Raw genomic sequence first — 21550 nt, forward strand, 5'->3', positions numbered from 1 at the left:
AGTAGTACTCCATTTTATAAAAAAGACACATCTTCTTTACCCAGTTTCCAGTTGATGGGTTCTTGGGCTGTTTTCAACCTTTAGCTATTACAAACTGTGCTGCTATAAGCATGGATGCACATATATTGCTGTGGTATGATTCTTTTAATTCTTTTGGAAAGATCCCCAGCAGGGGAATAGCTGGATCAAATGGGACCTGTAGTCCTAGTTCTTTGCGGTATGTCCATATTGATTTCCACAGTAGTTGTACCAATCTGCACTCCCACTAACAATGGAGAAGGGTTCCTTTCTCCTCACATCCCCACCAGCATTTGTTATTGCTTTATTTCTTGATAGCAACCATTCTTGGTGAGGTGGAATCTCAGAGTTGTTTTCATCTGCTTTTCTCAAATGACAAGTGATGTTGAACATTTTTTCATATGTTTATTTGCTGCTTTTAATTCTTTGTCTGAGAAATGTCTATTCATTTCAGATGTCCATTTTTCAATTGGGTTTTTGAATTCGGGGGGTTGATTTTTTTCAGTTCTTTATATATTCTAGATAGTAGTCCTTTGTCTAAGGTACAGCTCCTAAAAATTTTTTCCCACATTGTAGGTTGTCTCTTAGCTCTCTTGGTGGTTTCTCTTACAGTGCAGCACCTTTTTAATAAGATGAGATCCCAGTTGTTGATTCTTTGTGCTAGTTCCTGTGCTATTGAAGTTTTGTTCATAAAGATTTTTCCTATGCCAATGTCTTCAAGAGTTCTACCTAACTTATCTTCCAGCAAGTTTAGTGTTTCTGTCTTAATATTTAGATCTTTAATCCACTTTGATCTTAGTTTAGTGCATGGTGATAGGTATGGGTCTAGTTGTAATCTTTGGCAGGTTGAAGTTGTTTTTCCAGCACCATTTATTAAAGAGGCTATCTTTCCTCCAGTGAGGGTGGTTGGCTCCTTTCTCAAAGATGAGGTGGCTGAGTATGTCTGGAGTTGTTTCTGCATCTTCTAATCTATTCCACTGATCCTCAGGTCTATTTCTTTGCCAGGACCATGCTGTTTTTATCAAGTAGCTTTAAAGTATGGTTTCAAGTTGGGGATTGTGATACCCCCAGCCATGTAGCATAGAATTGCTTTTGCTATTCTAGGTCTCTTCTGGTTCCAAATGAATTTGTGGATTGTTTTATCTAGTTCTGCGAAGTATATAGTTGGAATTTCAATTGGCATTGAATTAAATCTATATAGCAGTTTTGGAAGTATGGCCATTTTCACTATATTCGTTCTTCCTACCCAGGAACAAGGGATGTCTTTCCATTTTCTTATATTCTCCTCAATCTCCTTTTTCATAGTGTTGTAGTTTTCAGTGTAGAGGTCTTTTGTTTCCTTTGTTAGATTGATTCCTAGATATTTCACTTTTTTGGATGCTATTGTAAAAGGAATTGTTTCCCTAATTTCTCTCTCAGTGAGTCTGCTATTTGTGTATAAGAAGGCTATTGTTTTTGGAGTGTTGAGCTTATATGGAGCTACTCTACTGAATCTGTCAATTAAGTCTAGAAGTCTTTTGGCCGAGTTTTTGGGGTGTTCTATGTAAAGTATCATATCATCAGCAAATAAGGACAGTTTAACTTCTTCCTTTCCTATCTTTATTCCTTTTATTTCTTTCTCTGTTCTAATTGTTGTGGCTAATGTTTCCAGAACTATATTGAACAGGAGTGGTGTTAGTGGGCATCTTTGTCTTGTTCCTGATTTTAGCATCAAAGTTTTCAGTTTTTGACCATTTAGTATGACGTGGGCTGTTGGTTTTTCACAGATAGCCTTAATCAGGTTGAGATAAAGAACTTCTATTCCAATTTTCTGTAGAGCTTTTATTATTAGTGGGTGTTGGATTTTGTCAAATGCCTTTTCTGCATCTATAGAGATGATCATATGGTTTTTGTCCTTGACTCTGTTAATATAGTGTATTACATTTATTGATTTATGAATGTTGAACCATCCTAGCATCCCTGGGATAAATCTGACTTGGTCAGGGTGTATGATCTTCTTGATGACTCCCTGTATTCTGTTTGCCAGTATCTTGTTGAGGATTTTTGCATCTATGTTCATTAGGGAGATTTGCTTGTAGTTCTCTTTTTGGGTTGCATCTTTCCCGGGTTTTGGAATCAAACTAACACTTGGTTCCAGGAATGAATTTGGAGGCCTTGCTTCCCTTTCAATTTCTTGATGAGTTTAAAGAGCAATGGTGATAGTTCTTGTTTAAATGCCTTGTAGAATTCAACAGAGAAGCCATCAGGACCTGGGCTTTTCTTTGTTGGTAAATTTTTTATTATATTTTCAATTTCATTCATTGTAATTTGAGTGTTTAGAATTTCTATATCTTCTTCATTTAAATTTGGCAATTCATATATATCTAGGAACTTGTCCATTTATTCTGTGTTTTCCATTTTATTAGAGTACAGCTTCTCCAAGTAGATATTGATGATCCTCTGGATTTCTGCTGGGTCTCTTGTGACTTCACTTTTTTTGTTCTTAATTGCATGGATTTAAGCCTTTTCTTTCCTTTCTTTGATAATGTTGGGGAAAAGTTTATCAATTTTATTTATTCTTTTGAATAACCAACTCTGTGATTCATTAATTTTCTGTATCGTTCTCTTAATCTCCATTGCATTGATTTCTTCTCTGATCCTTACAATTTCCTGTTTTGTACAAGCTTTGGGTTTGTTGTGCTCTTCTTTTTCTATGAGCTTGAAGTTCTGCATTAGGTTATTCATCTGAGTTCTCTCTGTTTTCCTAATATGGGCATTCACTGCTGTGAATTTCCCACATAGAACTGCTTTCATTGTGTCCCATAGATTCCAGTATGTTGTACTGGAATTATCATTTACTTGCCGAAAATGTCTAAATTCTTCTTTAATTTCCTCTGTGACCCACTGGTTGTTCAGGAGGGTGTTATTCACTTTCCAAGTGTTTGTGGGAGTTTTATGGTTTCTTATGTTATTGATTCCCAATTTTATGGCACTATTGTCTGGTAATATACAGGGGGTAACCTCAGTTCTTTTACATTTAGTTAGACATGTCCTATGAGCTAGCATGTGGTCTATTTTGGAGAATGACCCATGTGCAGCCAAAAAGAATGTGTATTCTGATTTTGTGGGGTGAAACACTCTGTAAACATCTATTAGGTCCATTTGTTCAATTGCTTGGTTCAGTTCTAGAATTTCATTGTTAATTTTTTTTCTAGATGATCTGTCTCTTTGTGATAGTGGTGTATTGAGGTCCCCCACTACAATTGTATTAGTGCTTATTTCGTTTTTCATGTCCATTAGTATTTGTTTTGTATAGTTGGGGGCATTCGTATTTGGTGCATATATATTCAGGATTGTCATCTCTTCCTCTTGGATTTTTCCCTTCACAAGGATGTAGTGACCATCTTTGTCTCTTTTAATTAGTTTTGGTTTGAAATCAACTTTGTCTGCAAATAAGATTGCTACTCCTGCTTTTTTCTGGGTTCCTGTCATGTGGAGAGCCATTTTCCATCCTTTTACTTTCAGTCTATGAATTTCCTTTTGAATTAGGTGTGTTTCTTGCATAAAGCATACTGTTGAATTTTGCTTCTTAATCCATTCTGCCAGTCTATTTCTTTTGACTGGTGAATTGAGACAGTTAACATTGATAGTTTTAATTGATAGATTTTGACTCATTCTTGTCATGATGTTGTTAGCTCTTTTATTTCTTATTTTTCCCCCTTTCCCTTTAGTGTCTTACCTTGTCTGATGGCTTCCCTCTGTTGGGCCTCATGGAGTTGTGAACTTCATTGTCTTTTTCTAGGATATTGCTTAGAATTGTGTGAAGTGCTGGTTTGGTGTTCATGAAATTTCTCAGGTGTTCTTTGTTGTGGAAGTATCTAATTTCTTCATCGATTTTGAAAAATAATTTTGCAGGATACAACAGGCTAGGTTGGAAGTTATTTTCTTTTAGGGCTTGAAATATTTCATTCCAGGCTTTCCTTGATTTGAGCATTTGTATTGAGAAGTCTGCTGTGATTCTGATGGGCTTTCCTTTTAGGTGATTTGTTTCTTTTCTCTAATTGCTTATAGGATTTTGTTCTTCTATTGGGTTTCTGGGATCTTGACTGTTATATGTCTAGGTGCAGATGTGTTTTGATTATGGCTAGTTGGAGTTTTATATGCCTCATTCATCTGTATGTCGAATTCTACACCTCTATCTGGGAAATTTTTTACTATTACTTCTGTGATCAGTTTTATTCATGTCAATTGTACTTTCCCCTGTTTTTTCATGGACTCCTATCAGTCTTACGTTATTCTTCTTTGCATCATCTAGCAGCTGCTGGATTGATTTCTCATGCTCCCTTACTATTTTCAAGAAATCTCTGTGTTCATGGTCCTGAACTGCAATCCTGTCTTCTATATCTGATATTCTATCTTCAGATTCCCTTAATCTGCTCTGCATACTATCAGTGGAGGTTTTAATCTCCTGAATAACTGTTTGAATCTGTTTCATCGATCCCATTTCTTTCTTTTGTTGGGTGATCATGGTTTCCATTTCTTTCTTATGCTGGGCAATCAATGCTTCTAGCATATTTCTGAGCTCATCTATTTTTTTTATCTGTTTCTGTTCTAGAGCCTCTAATCATGTCTTTCACTCTGCTCACCATCTCTGTAGTTATCTGGGAGATTATTTCTGCTTTGAATTTTTCTAGATCCTCATTCATCTGTTTTGTTACTTCCTGTGCTATCAGTTCAGGGTGTCCAGGTGGCTGATTGTCAGACTTTTCCACCTCATTTCCCCCAGAATTTGCCTTTTGTGGGGTGGAAGTCTGAGTTTGTGCCTTGCTTAAATGTCTTCTCATTTTTGTTTTTGGTACTGTCCTTGGTTTAGTTCCTGGGTAGATACTTTGAAGTTGTTTATTGTAAGTATTTTTGTTGATGTATTTAGAACCCTTATGGAATGATTGCTTCTCAGAGGTGTTTTCCAGGTATAGCTAGTCTTTAGGCTTTGTGTCTCTAATGGCTCTGAGGCTATCTCATTTTCATTATACCAGGAAGGGGACCTGATTAGATCAATCACAACACCTTAGCCCAAGTGATACAATCAGCAACACACTAGCATCAAGTACCTCTTAAAAAATGACAATTTGTGGTAGTTATTAATCTATCACTTTAACTGTGTGAATTAAATCAAAATCGATTACCAACACAACATATGTTTATAGTGAATAAACTCTTCAATATAGGAACTTTACCCCTCAGAATGGGGAGTTAGGAGTTGGGGTGGGAAGAATAGGTATGTAGAATGACAAGGGAAAGTTAGCAATGAGGCCTGAGGACACAGGTGAGAAAAGGAAAGAGAAGAAAAGAAAAAAAAGAAGAAATATGAATTCAAGCCAGAACAGGAACACAAAGGGAGATGAAGAGCATTATGGGATCACAAAGGAGTGAGGGAGAGAGACAGAGAAAGAAAAGAGAAAAGAAAGAAAAGGAGAAAAATAAAAATTTAAAAAGAGTAGAAAAAGAAGAAAAAAATTAAAAATAAGAGCAAAATATAAATAGTGGTAATTTTGAAAATAACAAAATATAAAAGTAAAGGGACTCCTTCAGGGTATGTCTCTGCTGTCACAATAGACAACATGGATATCAGTGTGTAGTTATAAGTCAGTGAGTCTCAGTACACCAGTCATAGACCCGTGAGATTCAGGCAGATTTCTGGCTGCAAGTCCCAAGTTGAGCTTCCTGTCCTCCTGCAGGGTTGAACTTTGCAAGATTCTGTTGCAGGTTCCAGCTGCCCTTCCCCTGAAGATAGCCCAGGTTCTGACAGGAGGTGATGATCCCTCCAACTTACCAAGTACGGTGGTCTGGTGTGCCTTTATTGCAGAGATTCTCTTCACTTTTCCAGTGGGCTTCAGTTTTCCTCAGAGAGCCTGAGAAAGGCCCTCTCTCTGTTGTTCACTTCTGCAGCTCAGAAAAATGGCTTCTATGTGCCCCCGTGCCTCTGTAGTGTGGAACCAGGTAACTCTACAGCCAAGAGGCCAGCAGCTGGGGCCGGAGTGTTGTTGCAGACGCCCACACAGCTCCAATGGTGGCTGGTAGGCATGCCCGGGGGTTTCTCACTGGCTCCTGGTCACAAGTGGGCATGGCCTGCTGAACAGAGCTGAGCTCAGTCAGCCTGGGGCACTCTGCCCTCGTGACTCTGCCAGTGTGGTTCTGCAGGCAGCTGGTGGGCAAGCCCGGGGGGTCCTCCCCACCTCTTGGTTGTAAGTGGGTGTGCCTGTTAACTTTTATTTGTCTAAATTGGATGTGATTCTATATGCCCTTTTGCTTCATTCTAAAGGGAGAAATAGTAATATATCCTTGGTGCATAATTTCATTGTGAAAGAAGAGTCAAGTTTTTTAAGCCACAGCTATTTAAATAAGATAATGTAAGCTAATCATTGCCCCAGATATAAAGCTCTAGATAATGTTTTACACAAGAGAACATTGCTTTAAACCTGTTTGTTTTATTAGAAAATTTCATGGTTTTTCCCTACTTCTAGATACTATGTTAGTTTAGAATATTAGTTTGTCTTATGTATAATAGCTATATATATGTGTGTGTGTATATATATATATATATATATCAAACTTACTTCTTATTAATTTTGAGGGGCCATCAAATCTTTCACAATTACATGTTTTTTGCTTCTTCTTTGACTGTTATAATCCCTTATAAATGTTGATACATTTTATCTCCCTGGATGCCAAATTAAAATTTACAGATTTTTGCCACCAACCATTTTTGTGCTTTGTTTCTCTTTAATTAACTTTACAACTTTTAGCACCTTCCCTACAGCCATTTCCAATGAAATAATCTAAGTGTAATACAACAGTGATTCTGAAACATTTTTGAGGATTAGGGTTTTTTTTAATTTCACTTGTTCTACTTTAATATTTTTTAAATATTAAGAGAAAACTAAGGACCATTAAATTAAGAAACAAATGGTAATTATATAGTTTGAAATTATTTTATTACGAGGTATGGTATAAAAAATGGACCCCCATATGTCTATATCCTTGTGCTTGGAATCTGTGAATATTATGTAAAATTATAAAATAAATTCTCCAGATATGATAAAGGATGTTGACATGGGGAAATTACCTTGCACTGTTAAGATGGACATTCCCAACTCTCTTTGTAAGAGGGAAGCAGAGTTAGATTTGATGAAGTGGAGAATGCAATGTGAAGACAGAAAGGAGAGAGATCTGAAGATGCCATCTTGCTGGCCATAAAGATGGAGGAAAGTACCATGAGCTTCAGAGTGCACGAATGGAGCTCTAGAAGATGGGAAAAGCAAGAAAACATAGTCTCTACAGGATTTATGCAGTGACTATGGACCTGCCACCTCCTTGTTTATGGTTCTATGAAACCAGTTTTGGACTTCTGACCTTCTGAATGGTAAAATAATAAGTATATGTTGTTTTATATCAAAAAAATCATAATTTTTATAGAGGTCATAGGAAACTATTATGTTTCTCCTTTAAATTTCAAGATGGCAGGGATTGTATCTTCCTGTCACTTGGTAGGAGTGCAGCAAACATTTGTTAAGTGAGTTATTTAATTACTTTCTAAAATTTAATGTTGTTGGTCCTATTCATATTATCACAAAGTAGAATATATTTATCTATGTAATAACCTCTAGGGAACTGTAGTCTGGTCCATCCCTTTACTGTAGCCCTTAGGTTATGACATGACAGTGATAGGATTATAGAACTGGAGTCCTAATAATATTTACAACATTTTAAAGTATGTTCCACTTGAATGTAGACTCTGTGAGACCAGTAGTTGTAATCTGGTTTCTCCTCTACTGTTTTTCCATCAGTTAATAGATAGACTCTTAGTGTTCATCAAATTAAGAAAGCAGGGCATTCAATTCAGCAGATAGAGATATATATTAGATGTGCTAGGCATCAAGCTACAAGATGACATTCAGCAGTAAGTGGGCTGTGATCCTGCCCTCTTCAGACTGAGTCTAATAAGTGGAACAAGACAATAACCCAATAATTGCACTAAGAGAAAATACAAATTTCTCTCTGAGTGAAGCAATAGAGAGAATATAGCATGGAAATGCTGTAAGAGGACACATGTTGTTTTGTCCAAACTTCCTCCATTTCTACTTTCTGTACTAATAAAATTTAGTTTTTATTATGGAGTCATTCTTTGCTATCAGTCTTTGAGTTAGATGGTGCAGCCTTCTGGATCAAGCAGTCAACAGATTCCCTCCATACTGATTGGCCCAAGATATATTTTATCTGAGCAAATACCTTGGGTTTTGGTAAAATAAAATGGCAGTGATGTATTCCTTTTGTGATATACTAGTTAATATGAAGATGTACCAGCATCCACTGTGATGGAGACTCAGAAAATGAAATGAGCACTGAATCAGGACAATCCAAGGGAAGTAAGGTACATCCTTTAATTCTTCCTTGGGACCTTGAAGTAATCAAGCCAATACGTGTATTTTTCCCTTTTTATGCTAATTTCAGTTGAGATTCTGCCCCTTGAAACAGAAAAGATTTTGACAAATGGTGGTTATAAATTTTGTTTTTTGCTGTAAAGCACTGAATATGCTGAGGTTGGGTTATAAATACAGCTTTACTTGGATAATTAATAACCATTATTATCAACAGATAATAAGGAAGAGAGTTTTTAAAAGGAATGAAAAAGCCACAAGTTCTTCCTGGAAGAAAGCAAGCACTGAGAAGTATAATATTGACTCAGAAAGTTTATTTTTAGCTTCAAGTTCCTGAATTGTCTACATATAAGGGTATAAAAAAGTACATATATCATTGGGATAATTTGGGGAATTGTACTAATATATGATGGAAAAATTTCAACTGTAAGTGTAACTTTTCTTTGTGGATAATGCACAAATAATTTTCAATTATTTATTTTTATTCTTAATGGTAGATTAATAATAAGCAATGAGATGAATAAATCTATAGGGGAATAAAGCAGAAACTGATTGTCATGAAGGATCAGATTTTGCTGTTACTAGAATATTATATACAAAAGAAACCCAGAGTTTACATATGAGGTTAAATGCTAAATTTTCCAGATCCTAAACAAAGGCTTAGGATGTACCAGACTTAAAAAAAAAAACTTTCACCTTATTATGTGCTGTAATTTTGATCTTAAGTATCCTTCCTAAAGGTCCATGTGGGTAAGATTTATCCCCGTAGTGGTACCATTGGGAAGTGATGGAACATTTAAGAGATGGGACCTAGTAGGTGGTCCTCAGGTCAGTGGAATAGTGGACCTGAAGGGGACTGTGGGACTGTGCTCATTTTCTCTTCTACTATTTCATTTCCTGGCTATGATCTGAGCAGTTTTGTTCTGTTCTTTACTCTCATCATGTTACCCAACCTCACCATAGGCCTAAAAGCAGCAGGACTAATTGATCATGGACTGGAGCCTCTAAAACTCTGAGCCAAAATAAACCTTTCTTTTTATAAATGGATTATCTCAGGTATTTGTTATAGTAACAGAAAACTGACTAAGATTATGTTTTTATATAAAACTTCTCAAATTTTAAGCAGCTTTAGGTATTGAACTTCACAAATCCTTAAAATTGACATTGAGATAAATGATAAATAATATTGTTAATGAAATAAACCTTAAAAACTTTTAATAGGGTGAGAGTGTATAATCAACTAAATCATGTGCTATATGTTGTAGGTTATCCAAGCTTAGAGATAGCACAGTTTTAAACCCAAGGGATAATAGAAGGTCCACAGGTATATTATAAGAGAGGGTCAACAGGTATATTATAGAGTCAGATATAATAAATAGCAGCAACCATCACTACTTACACATAAGTAATGTGATTTCTGGATCCATAACATCTTAAGTATTTCTACTTTATATGCATTAATTCTGCTTTTTTAATTTAACAGAATAATCTCATTTAAATAGTAGTGATATTTTAATACATGTGGCTCATAAATTGAAGTGATTCATTTGTGTGCCATTTGCATGTGCTCAGTTTGCTGTGGGTTGATCCTATTGATCTATATATACATAAATAGATATGGTTATGTCTTGTAAAATTTTGAAGTACTGGTTAATCAGTATGAGACTTGGTCAGAGAAAGACTGAATAATTCAAGGAACATGGAACTAATCACTGATATTGGCAGGATAGAATTAAAGGCCTGCTTTAGCATTCTAACTATAGTTTATGTCAACAGGGCCTAATGAGCTCATTTCTCCTACTATATTAATTACTCTTGAGGAGTATGCTAAGACTTAAAATTACAAGTCTTTCCTCCCATCATTTTCATGTAATATCTACTAATAAATGATTTTATATTATTAGCAAAACACTATCAAAGTAATTGATTTCTAAAACTTGAAATAAGTTTTTTTAAGGTTTATATAAATAAATAAAATATTATATTTTATCAACATTTTCATACAGACTACTATTTTATAAATACAGTACCCTAAAAGAATCTGGGAGAAACTATACCATCTTCTAAATGCAATCAGGTACCTATGATAAGGCTTCATTGGAAAATATTTATGATTCATGGAATTTTACTTTATTTTAAACTTAGTCTTTTATTGAATTGAGAGTCACAGTAAATGAACTACCTCAGAGAGAGAAAGCCACAATAATGGAAATATTCACTATGACCAAGATTTCTTTAAAGAAAATGATGTATCACACAGCAAATCCATGAAAATTGGCAGGCATAATAAAACAGCTTTGCTCAAGGATCTCAGAAGCACATAATGGATATTCCTTTGGGTCAGAGTGTGATGAATATTGAGCATATCACAACCCACAGTCTGCCTACGGTCTTGTTCAGATTTATTATTAGCATAATAGCACCTTTAGGAATGGAATTCCAGGCTATATTTTTAAGCCAAGTGACATTCTTGCAATTTCCAATAGAGATGGCCCAATTTAGAAATGCAGGAAACATCATTTTTATGCAATGCCTACTGATAAAGCTGGTCATATGATTATCAAACCCTCTCAAGTAATTGATGCTTCAACTCTAAATGAGATTGTTTCTTAGGACTGATATGAGTGTAGAAAAAGAAATTTCTGTTTTGTCAGCATTAGAATGAAATGATTGGTATGCAGACTGACATATTGTATAGGAAATGTGGGTCCTTAATTGAAGGGAATGTCAGAAATAGTATTTTCCACATGAAGTCTTTGAAAGAGATAGTGAAGTTCTCTATGAATGTGATAACATCACATAGCTTTTACTTTAATGGTACTAATAAATATCTATGCCACATGTTGAAAATAACATGGAAAAATTGATAGTTTTTCTTTCTCTTTTTATAATTGTCTCAAAGCTTAAAATCAAACTCATTAACATGGCAGGCAAGACACTAAAACTATTGTCTTCTTCCACCTCAACATGTACAGAACTTTCTTTTGCATATGAAAGAAGAGCTAGTTTTTTTCTTATGCTCCCAGCAATATCAAGACAGTCGCCTATTCAGGGCCTCTGTACCTCCTATTCAATTGTTTGAAACACCCTTCAAATCATTCTGTGGTTGGCTGTTTCCTTTACACCTGTCTCAGATCTGTCACCTCCATAGAACAGCCTTTCCTTAGGACCTTGTCCAGATGGCCATCATCTGTCCCACCCTTGGTTCCAGTCATTCTCATGAATTGTTTTATTAGATTTGGAGAACTTCTCATTATCTGGAATTAACTTACTTACACATCTGGCTTTTTGTTGTTGTTGTTTTGTTTTGTTTTGTTTTTTGGTACCAGGGATTGAACTCAGGACCTTGCACTTGCAAGGCAGGTGCAGTGTCACTGAGCTATCTCCCTGGTCCACTTATACATCTGTTCACTTCTCTATTCTCTGCCTACTCTTAGAATAATTTAAATTCTATTTAAATAAAAATGTTGGAAGTTATATATGTGGCTTCTTCTCTTATGCATATTATACTACTTGACATGTAGTAAGCACTCAAATACTTGTGAGTAAATATGCCAATAATTGACTTCTCAAATTAAGCCCCTAAACTACTTAGGAGTAATCCAGTGTCCCTAAAAACTTTTAGCAGTTCTACTAGCTATAATTAAAATCCACTTTTAGGCATGATTGCTTTAATGACAATGTATCATTTGGACTTAGGCTTTTTTGAACTCTTTAAAAAATGTATGCCGAAAGTACAAACATAGTGCTATGTTTTGATGCTAACTAATATTGTTTCTGAAGACATGCTGGACCAACACAAGTATGACTTCGGTGTTCTTGGTTTAAGGGGCAGTATATTTAATGTACAGCCAATTTCATTTCAACATTTTAAGGTAGTAGATAAGCATTAATTTTATGTCACGAATAAGCTCTAAATGTTTAAAACCTTCGTGCTGTACTTTATATAAAGATGTAGCCTTTGTTCATTCCTTCCTAGTTCCAGTGTAACCAGTTAATCCTCCATGACTTCCCCTCAAGACATCTATAGCAGCCTCCTAAGGGTTCTGTATACTTCAGGGCTACTGCTAAGTCCTTTCCAAGACATAGTTCACTGACACAGGCTCCTATGCAGACCAGTCTTCACAATGCACAACTGATTTTTGACATTTTACTATGTCAAAACCTTCACAGATCTCATTTCCTAGGAAAATCAAACTGTCTAATCAAGCACACAAATTCAGTTTTCTTTATCAAATATTGGAAGTTCTCCAAACAATGCAATTCAACTTGTGCTATGATCTATGCCTTCTCTTACTCTCTTTCATATATCCCTCATTCAGATCAGACTGTACCTCTAGTAAAATCTCTGTTTTTTACATTTCCAGGTTTGTCCTCATGCCAGTGTCACCACCTCTGACATCTAGGTCTCTCCTCATGCCAATGTCTCCACCTCCACTATTGTTCTCTTTCAGATCTATCTCCTCTTATTAATATCAAGCGTAGAATATGATTTATATAAAATTTATTATCAGCAAATAAAGAAAAAATACCTATGAGTACATAAATCCAGTGTATCCACATGTAGATTTACATTATAAATCATCAAAAATATAAACAAAAAGGATTAAAAATAAATATAATTTCTAACGTTTAATATTTTCACCATGAGTAAATCATCATGTTTACCCTTTAGGCACAAATTACCCCAATTTGCAGGCCACATATCTTAATGATAAGAAAGGGTGTGTTATGTCTGAAATTGAAAGGAAAAAGCAAATCGTTTGCGTTTAGAGCCAACCCTCAACTCAGCAAAACTCTGTAAATTATTCTAATATGCATTTACTGAGATTGAGCACCACAGGTAGAGTAATAAATGCACACAGAAAACCTAAACTAAAATGACATTTTGTTAAGCCTCCATGGAATCTATGGCAGTGTCCTAAAACTTCCATACTTATTCGATTTTTATCCATCTTCTGTTGCAAATCATTGAAATATTTAGCTAGGGAACTGGATTACAGATACTCCTAATGGTTGAGTTTTACTAACAGAAATTTTATGAACAAGTTGCTAAATATAGCCAGTATTGAAGTATTTAAATTTAAAATTGAAATTATGATATTTTAAAAAGCTAGTTAATATTTAAAATTCATTATTTGTGAACTATTTTGTATATATTACTATTATTTCTGGTATTGAGGCTACTTATCTTCTAATGTGCATGGTGGAAATACCATATCATGGAAAAGCTACTGTAAAACTCTTCCCAAAAGTTCATGTCATGGTGTTAGTTTGAAATCAGCTATGGAGAGTGTTTACACCACATAAATTGGGAAATGCTGTAAATCAGGGCTTCATTTCCTTCTGATGCTGAAAGGATTGTCATTACATTGATATAATTTTTAGGAGACTGAGAAATAGTTTTAACAATAATTTTGACAATAAAATTTTACTGGGAATAGAAATAGTAGTTTGGGAGAAAACTCCAGCTCTCAAGTTATGGTTAAATTGCAACCAAAGATAGGCTAAGTGTTCAGTAAAACTTACCAAAAGCCTTTTATGAGAATCAACAGATATATGAGATGTACAATGAAAATATTACTTACTTTATTATTTTCTATTTTTGTGCCACACATCCATTGTATTTGTCAAATTCATAATAAACATATTTTTACATATATATGCACACATATATCCATATATATATATATATGTATACACCTTTTTTTCAGAGAGGTGGTTGTTAACTATTAGCTTGCTACTTTAACCACTTATACATTTAGAAACTTTCTATTTTTAGTTGCTTTTTATAGTACGAGCATAACATGTTTTACAGATTTACTGGTTATAGAAAGCAATATAAAGCATTAGGAATCCAGACCATTTGACCTCAGGAATTTGTACATAGATTTATACACACACAAGCAGATATATAGATATACACATATATAACACTTTGTGCAATATATGCACTAGGTATATATGTGTATGTGTCAGTTTATCTTTTTTGTTTCTTTTAGCGTTTAGATTTAGATATTTTGTTTACCCTACAAAATTAGTGCTAAATTTAGAGACCTAGGTAACATTTTGATTCTTTCAAAAAAGAATCTCCATTTGAAGATATGCATGATATGTTACCAGAAAAATAGATGAAGAGATTCTTTTCTCTACCATAATTAAAAATCAAAAACACATTTCCTAAAGCTTACAACCAACAACAGGTGTTGTCTGCTCACTTTGCCAGGAGTTCACAATAGAATACATTTGGTACAAACAGAATTTAAACACACACACACACAAGCATGCACAATTTTAATAGGAACAAAACCCTCCTCATATATTCTGATCCACTCTATAATCAGTTCTCAACACTAGGACAAGAAATGATGACAGCTTTTGTTTCTATGTCAGAGAGGGAAGGGAATTTATTTTGTTATTGGTGGTGTGTTTCACCTTTATTTGCATACCTAGAAATTTCAGAAAGCTCTTATAAGCAAAGAACACAGCATTTATGGTTGGAGTTTTTCACAGCCTCATACAATTTGAAAGGAAGAGAGGTAGAAACCTCTATGCTCTTCATAGAAATCTTATGCAGAATCACCAAGGATTCTTCCCAGGAACAAAGTGTAGGGGTCTGTGTTGTGTGGGTGCAGCATCTCTTAATTGTTGCCAATTGTCCTATCCACTTTGTTCTTTTTATGTAGCCTTGCTAATCAGACTCTAACACCATGGCTATTATTTGATATATCTGAGTTCATAACCATATATTTGTTTTACTCACCCAAACTCTCAGTCTCTCTTGAATAAAAGTTCACAATTCTCCAGATGATTTGTTGTGTGATGAAATATTTGTGGAAATGGTTTTATTGTGCTTTGTGTTTGAGAACACATTTCTAGAGCCCAAAACATAGGAATATTGATGATATGAATGGGCTTAGGGAACTAGATCCAGAAAAGCCACCTTCTGCTCATCTGCCAGCTTTTCTGTTTGCCATCTAGCTGGACATTTTCAAATGAAAACATAGGAACATAAAGCAAAAAAGGAGCTAAAGACAGACTATGAAAAACCTGTTCTTGGGAACTGGGCTACCAGCCTCTCATTTCTGGCTTTTCCCTTGAAGATAGAAAATCTATAACCCTTGTACCAAGAGATCATAACCACCATTTGAAGTTCTGATGCTCTACAGTTTGAAGATGAAAAGCATTACAAAATTTTCCAGTTTCTTAATAGTGCTGATGAAAAAATAGATGAGGATGACAACATAGCTTCATTTAGTTAAGTGGCTCTATGGGACTGCTCTATGAATTTTATTTATCCATCTTATCCTAGTCCCTTGGATAATTATATGTGAATTGCTGTATGCTGTTCTTTCATCAAATATTTTTCTCATTGTTATTTTGAAATTATTGTCAAGAACATCACTAACAGAGTATAGTCACAAATGGGCAATAATTTTTAACCTCTAGAGGTGTCACTGATGCCACTTTTCTATGGATAAGTCTGTGCTATATAGCCTTATGTCCCAACCTTCAAAGCCATTGATTAGTCAGCTGTCTGTCAAGGTGATCAATCAGTTAATTCAGAGAGATTTTCAGATACTACAAACAAACTGTTAATGTAGAGAGACAATATGAACATGTTCCGAAGCTGTTGTGATAAACATTTAGCCAATCTATAATCAATTGATTCTTCTTGGTGTGTACTAGTGCTTCGTTTCAGTGAAAAATTGATTAGAAAACAGGGGAAATCTATATTAGGAAGTAAGGTGGACCACTTAACTGCCAACTGTCTCCTGCCTATAATTTTCTTCCTTTTCTTTTATATTGCTGGATTTGAGGTAACCAAAAAGGAATCTGTGATATTCTAAGGAAAATTATATCAATTCATGATAGCTACATTTATCTGGTGTGTGTGTGTGTGTTTGTGTGTGTGTGTGTGTGTGTGTGTGTGAGAGAGAGAGAGAGAGAGAGAGAGAGAGAGAGAGAATGAGAATATATGAAAACTTGTCCTTAGTCTCCTTCTTCATGTGCTAGACTTTGCTCCAACTTCCAGCACTACTTACCCCAGGACCCAGACACACCATCAGCTTTAGAAAAACAATTCCTTTTATCACACAGCCTAATCTGGCAGCTGGACTTTCTGGCTTTCTGGAGCCATTTGTAGGATCTGACCTTTTGGCTGCTTCAATGATTAAGTGGATTTATTGATGACATTATGACTCTTCACCTCTTACTTTGTGCCTCTTCCTGTATGCTCTTACAATTGTATAAGGTCTGCTTTCTAAAACAGATTCCCTATTTCAAATTATATTTAGAGGTTTTGCTTTCCTGGTTAACTTTGACAAATACAGTTCAATCTTATCATACTGATAGTGACAAATTATTTAAATCACTGTGGTTTGATTTCCTCTGTGATATCTGTTGAATGTTGAGGTTCTCAGGGAGCAAGATTTCTAATTTAAGGTGAGATTAATACATTGAATAAATCCTTGACAAATATTAGAGGAAGCACAACACTTAAGGGTCCCAGGCAATGTGGTACAGGTAGCTTTTCTTACTTCTCAGGTAGAGGCATTTACAGTATTTCTGGACCATTTTGTTCAAAGGCAGCAGTTTCTATTATTATCTTAAACTCCTTTGAACTTTTCACTCATAAAAGCCAAGTTGGTCATAAGTTTTCCAGGGTTATGTTTTTAACTAGGGTATATGCTAATTTATACACTCACGCACCCCCCACACACACACACACAAAGAACTGAGTGTGCTTTTGATCACTTCACCTTTGGATTGGCTTATTTTCAATTTGGCTATGATTTTTGGAGCTTTAATTTAAAGAAGGTAAAGTGCAAGCAAGCATAGGAGGGTGTCTGGCTATAATAAAGTGGCAGGAGGGCATTTTTTAATGGCAGAACACATACAGCTCTGTAAAATGGGGATATGTTTGCACTTCTCACTCACTGCTCACTACTCATAATTTCCTGGGAAGTTGTCCTATGACGATATGAGATTATTTTTGTGAGTTGAAAGAACTACGCTCAAACCAGGTATCCACACTTTTAGATTTGATCCACTAAAACAGGCTTGCAGCTTAATGAGATGAAGCCTTTGGCTCTTCCCATTTCCCCTCTTTACTTCATTTCTCCTTATTGTCACTCTTACATAGGCTCTTGAAGAGACTCTGCAATGGCTTTGTCTCACTGTCAATCCCACCTTTCCTCTCATCATACCAACAGAATATCAAAGTAGTTTCATATTCCTTATTTTAAAATTTATAACCAACAGTTCATCTGTTCAGATCAGACATCTCAAGTGAGGTTCCTTTGCTGCAGAACCAAGAAGATTTTTTCCAACCTCATATTGAAGCCTATGAGAATCCCAGTGAGTCTTTCCAAAGTTTTTCTCCTACATCTATAAAGACACTCTGTGCAGGTCAGGTGCATATCTCAGGCACACACTGTCTTCTAATAGTGCTCACGTTAGGTACCTATGTTGAATATGTAGCAGATACCAACTGTCTTAGGTACTTTTCTCATTGTTAAGACAAAATACTCAATGCCTGAAGTTAAAGGAGGAAAGGTTTATTTGGCATCACAGAGGAGAAACAATTCATGGTGGGCAGAAGACAGCAAAAGCAATCAAGCATGCAACTTCTTTCTGTCCCTTCATGTTCTATCCAGTCTACTTGGCCTTAAGGCAGGTAGCACTCACACCTAGAACTGTGCCAAACCAATCAATGGACTGATTTAGTGATTACACACCCTTAATCCCAGCGTCACACTCTAGATTCAGCCACTTCTGAAAAACCCCCACCTATGACCACATGAGGCTTTGGGAGGGCATCTAGATACAAGCCATAATACCAACCATCCTGTTAGATGTCTTTATTTAAATTACCAGTGAAAAAACTCTGTGATTGTATGTTATTATATTCCTATTGTGTAGATAAGGAAATCAAAGCTGGTGAGGTGAAATGATTTGCTAAAGATAATATGGCAGGTAAAAAAACAGAAATTGCATTTTAACATGGGCTAGATTTTAAAAAGACAAACTTTGTGTTTTGCCTCTCCCCTATATGTTTCCCTTTCCCACTGGGTTCTTCCTTTCCTTCAAGGGAAATTTTAGAATAGTAAATCATTTATGACCTCCACCTCACCACTAAATCACAAAATCTCTTTCCTTTCAATACATAGACACTTAAGGAAGACACGTAAGGAAGAGATGTTGTAACTTCTCATTATCTGGTAACATTTGGTGCTCTTCACTCAGTGTATATCTTGCATGCTGGCAGAAAAGGGCAATGCCAACTCATCCAGAGCCGGAGACTTTCAAGTTGATTAAGGTCACTGGCCCAGTAGTCTAGCACATAATAGTTACACCATCCTCAATAGGTCATACCGGTATCTGTACTTTTCAGTATAGGTTATCAGTTTCTTATATTGTACATCTTTATTTGACAGTTTTACCTTTTTTATTTCCTAGACAAATCTTAAAACTTGACCACGTAGATCCATATCTGTTTTATCTTTTCAATCTCCAAAATATTTCACATGTATTTGGTAAATAACTTTTGTTTAATGAGTAAACATATATTAAATTTTTGAAGTTCGATGTGAGTCATAATAATCATCACCAACAACTATATAACATTTTCTGTGTCCTCTAAATATTTACATCTATTAACTTATAATTCTCACTTAAAATATCTGAGGTTGGAAAATTAGGTTGGCCCCATTTGCCATGTAGGGGAAAATGCACATAGGTAAGCAAGTTTCTCGAGGTCCAGAGTGAGTTAGTGATGTAACTGGGATTTGAATGCAGGCTGTCTGTCTCCAGGTTCTGTATTCATCTTCAAGACTCAACAGTTGATCAGTATAATGAGGAAGTGTAAACAGCTAATTATTGAGCATTCATATGTATAACTGTATGACATAGAGTTTCAAAATAATCTGGTGACAAAGGATGTGTTATTAACCCTACCTAGGTTGGCACTCCAAAAAGCAGGTCCTGATGTAAGGGTATGAGCAAAGGTCATTTATTTGAATATAAGCATGCAAAATCCTCAGTAGGTTTTAGGTGAGACAGTGAGAAAGGACAGTGTTTGTTCTTAAGCAGGTCACATCTTGACTTGACTGAGATTTTAGAAGGTAGTATTGAACACCCCTGAGAGTTATCTTAATATTAGTAAGGGACTGAGGCCATAAGATACTTATCTTTTACCCTACTCTATCCTTTATCACTAGAATCAATTACCAGAAGTGTCTAACCATTATAAGTGCTGGAAAAGCCAGAGGCAAATAGTCACAAGTCCATGCAATAGGAAGTTACAAGGAATAATAAATATTAAGGAGCTATAAGTGAGAAATATTTTTTACCTCATTTTATAGATTCAAAACCTAGGATACAAACTAGTTAAATCACCTGCAAAGTGTCACACAGGTAATGTAAGAGTAAGTGGGAGCGCTGGAATTTGAACCCAGGTACACATAGATTCTTCTTTCACGTTGCGTGTACTCTACCTGATAGACACTTCCTAGGTGGAGAGGAGTCAGTTGTAAGCAAGAAGGCCTGTCCTAGAAGCTTGTGGTCTAATGGGATAGACACTAAGATACAGGTGATAAGTTTTAAAAACAATATATATTTTGGAAACTGTTTTACAGGAATCAAAGTAGATTGCTAATACAGAGAATAACTGTGGGAAGATGTGTTTACAGAGGAGTATTCCTGGAAAAGAGAAACAAAATCACACATCTGTGGAGATTGAAAAGGCTGGAATGACTAGGATGTAGTGAGTGGCAGAAGAAGAATGGCATGAAGTAACCCTGAAGGGAGGGAAAGCTATACTAGCCTCAGAGGCCCTGATCCAGAGTTAGGATTTAATTCTAAAAGCAATGGGAATCCATCAAAGAACCTGCAATGAGCAGAGGATTTGTTTCTTTTATTTAGCCTAGCAGCCCTCCAGATTAAGTGTTCTTTAAGGAATTCAGATATTTCTGAAAACTGAAGGAAAGGAGACATACTATAAAAGGGATCTATCAAAGTGATTAAGGGGCATGGTCAGATGTGGGATGGCAGTACTTAGCCACTCTGTTGCAGTCAGGCTAATTTCCATTACCTCTCTCTCTGTTTTTCTCTGGCTCCATTCACATTGGACTTTAACCCTTAATTCTTATGAGAGGACCTAGGTTTTGACTGTATATTTAGCTTTCGTGGACACTGAAACTACTGTTGAGAATTATTCATCTTTCTTTAGCATAAACCAGTTTAAGAAGAAGTTAAAATAATATAAATAGGATTTATGGTCAAGTTTCAAAGCTGCAATAGAAAACACCTGAGTAGTAGGATTTCTGCGTATTTTATTTCTCTTTTTAAATTTTCTAAATAAATGAATCTTTTACTATTTTAACAATGAAAAGTGATAAATGTTTAGAAGTCTGTACTAAATATACAGAAGGCCTAACAGGCTGAAGCATTTTCCTCACTGAACTACTCAGATAACTGACCTAAACTTTCTGTTTCCTTGGTACTTTGGTCATTCTGAAATCCCAAGTACCACCAGGAATACTGACTTATGTAAATAAAACTTTAGTTAGTAATATCAAGCTTATTTGTGTAGCCTGGAACATGAGGTATGCTGAAGAACATGGTGGATGCTGATGCCCAGTGCCATTCAACAGAAAGGCTGGATCCTAGAATCACTGAAGTGTGTCCTTATCTACCTTATTCACCGGATCTGGCAAGGCGCAAATTCTGGCTCTTCCACAAGGTCAAAATGACTATGAAAGGTAAACTTTTTCACTTGATTCATGACATCAAGTCAACCATGTGAGAGCAACTAAAGACATAAAAAGGAAGGTGGCAAGAACAATTGGATGAGTATGTTCAAAGTGAGGGGAAGTATTTTGAGGTGGGGTTAATGACATGTACTTTTTTTTTTACAGTAATACAAATTTTTAAAATGTAAACATTGACCAGATTTTTATCACACTTCATATATTCATCATAAGTTGTATTAAAAAATACTTTTAATATTAATAATTTTTTCTACTTGAAGTTAATTATTTTATCACAGTGACTTGCTAAAAATTGTGAGGTAGAAAGAACAAGTGTTATTCTCTCTTACAGTAAGAAAAAGG

The 21550-nt window shown here is 35.4% G+C and overlaps 1 protein-coding gene across 6 annotated transcripts in view; it reads left to right on the top strand.

Moving 5' to 3' along the window:
• Cntn6 (contactin 6) overlaps positions 1 to 21550 on the top strand; it is a 338831-nt gene that overhangs the window by 64114 nt on the left and 253167 nt on the right. For 4 of the 6 annotated variants that reach the window (XM_087182026.1, XM_087182027.1, XM_087182028.1 and 1 more), the window contains exon 2: positions 21031 to 21199. The exons of the other annotated variants lie outside the window; for them this stretch is intronic. In XM_087182026.1, coding sequence (XP_087038152.1) covers positions 21046 to 21199 — 154 coding nt within the window. In that variant the 5' untranslated portion in view covers positions 21031 to 21045. The remainder of the gene's footprint in view (positions 1 to 21030; positions 21200 to 21550) is intronic. 6 annotated transcript variants of the gene reach the window in all.

Source organism: Heterocephalus glaber, unplaced genomic scaffold (genome assembly GCF_053883595.1).
Source record: "Heterocephalus glaber isolate CG9 unplaced genomic scaffold, H.glaber_assembly_v1.0 deba00001472, whole genome shotgun sequence".
In the NCBI taxonomy this organism is placed as follows: domain Eukaryota; kingdom Metazoa; phylum Chordata; class Mammalia; order Rodentia; family Bathyergidae; genus Heterocephalus; species Heterocephalus glaber.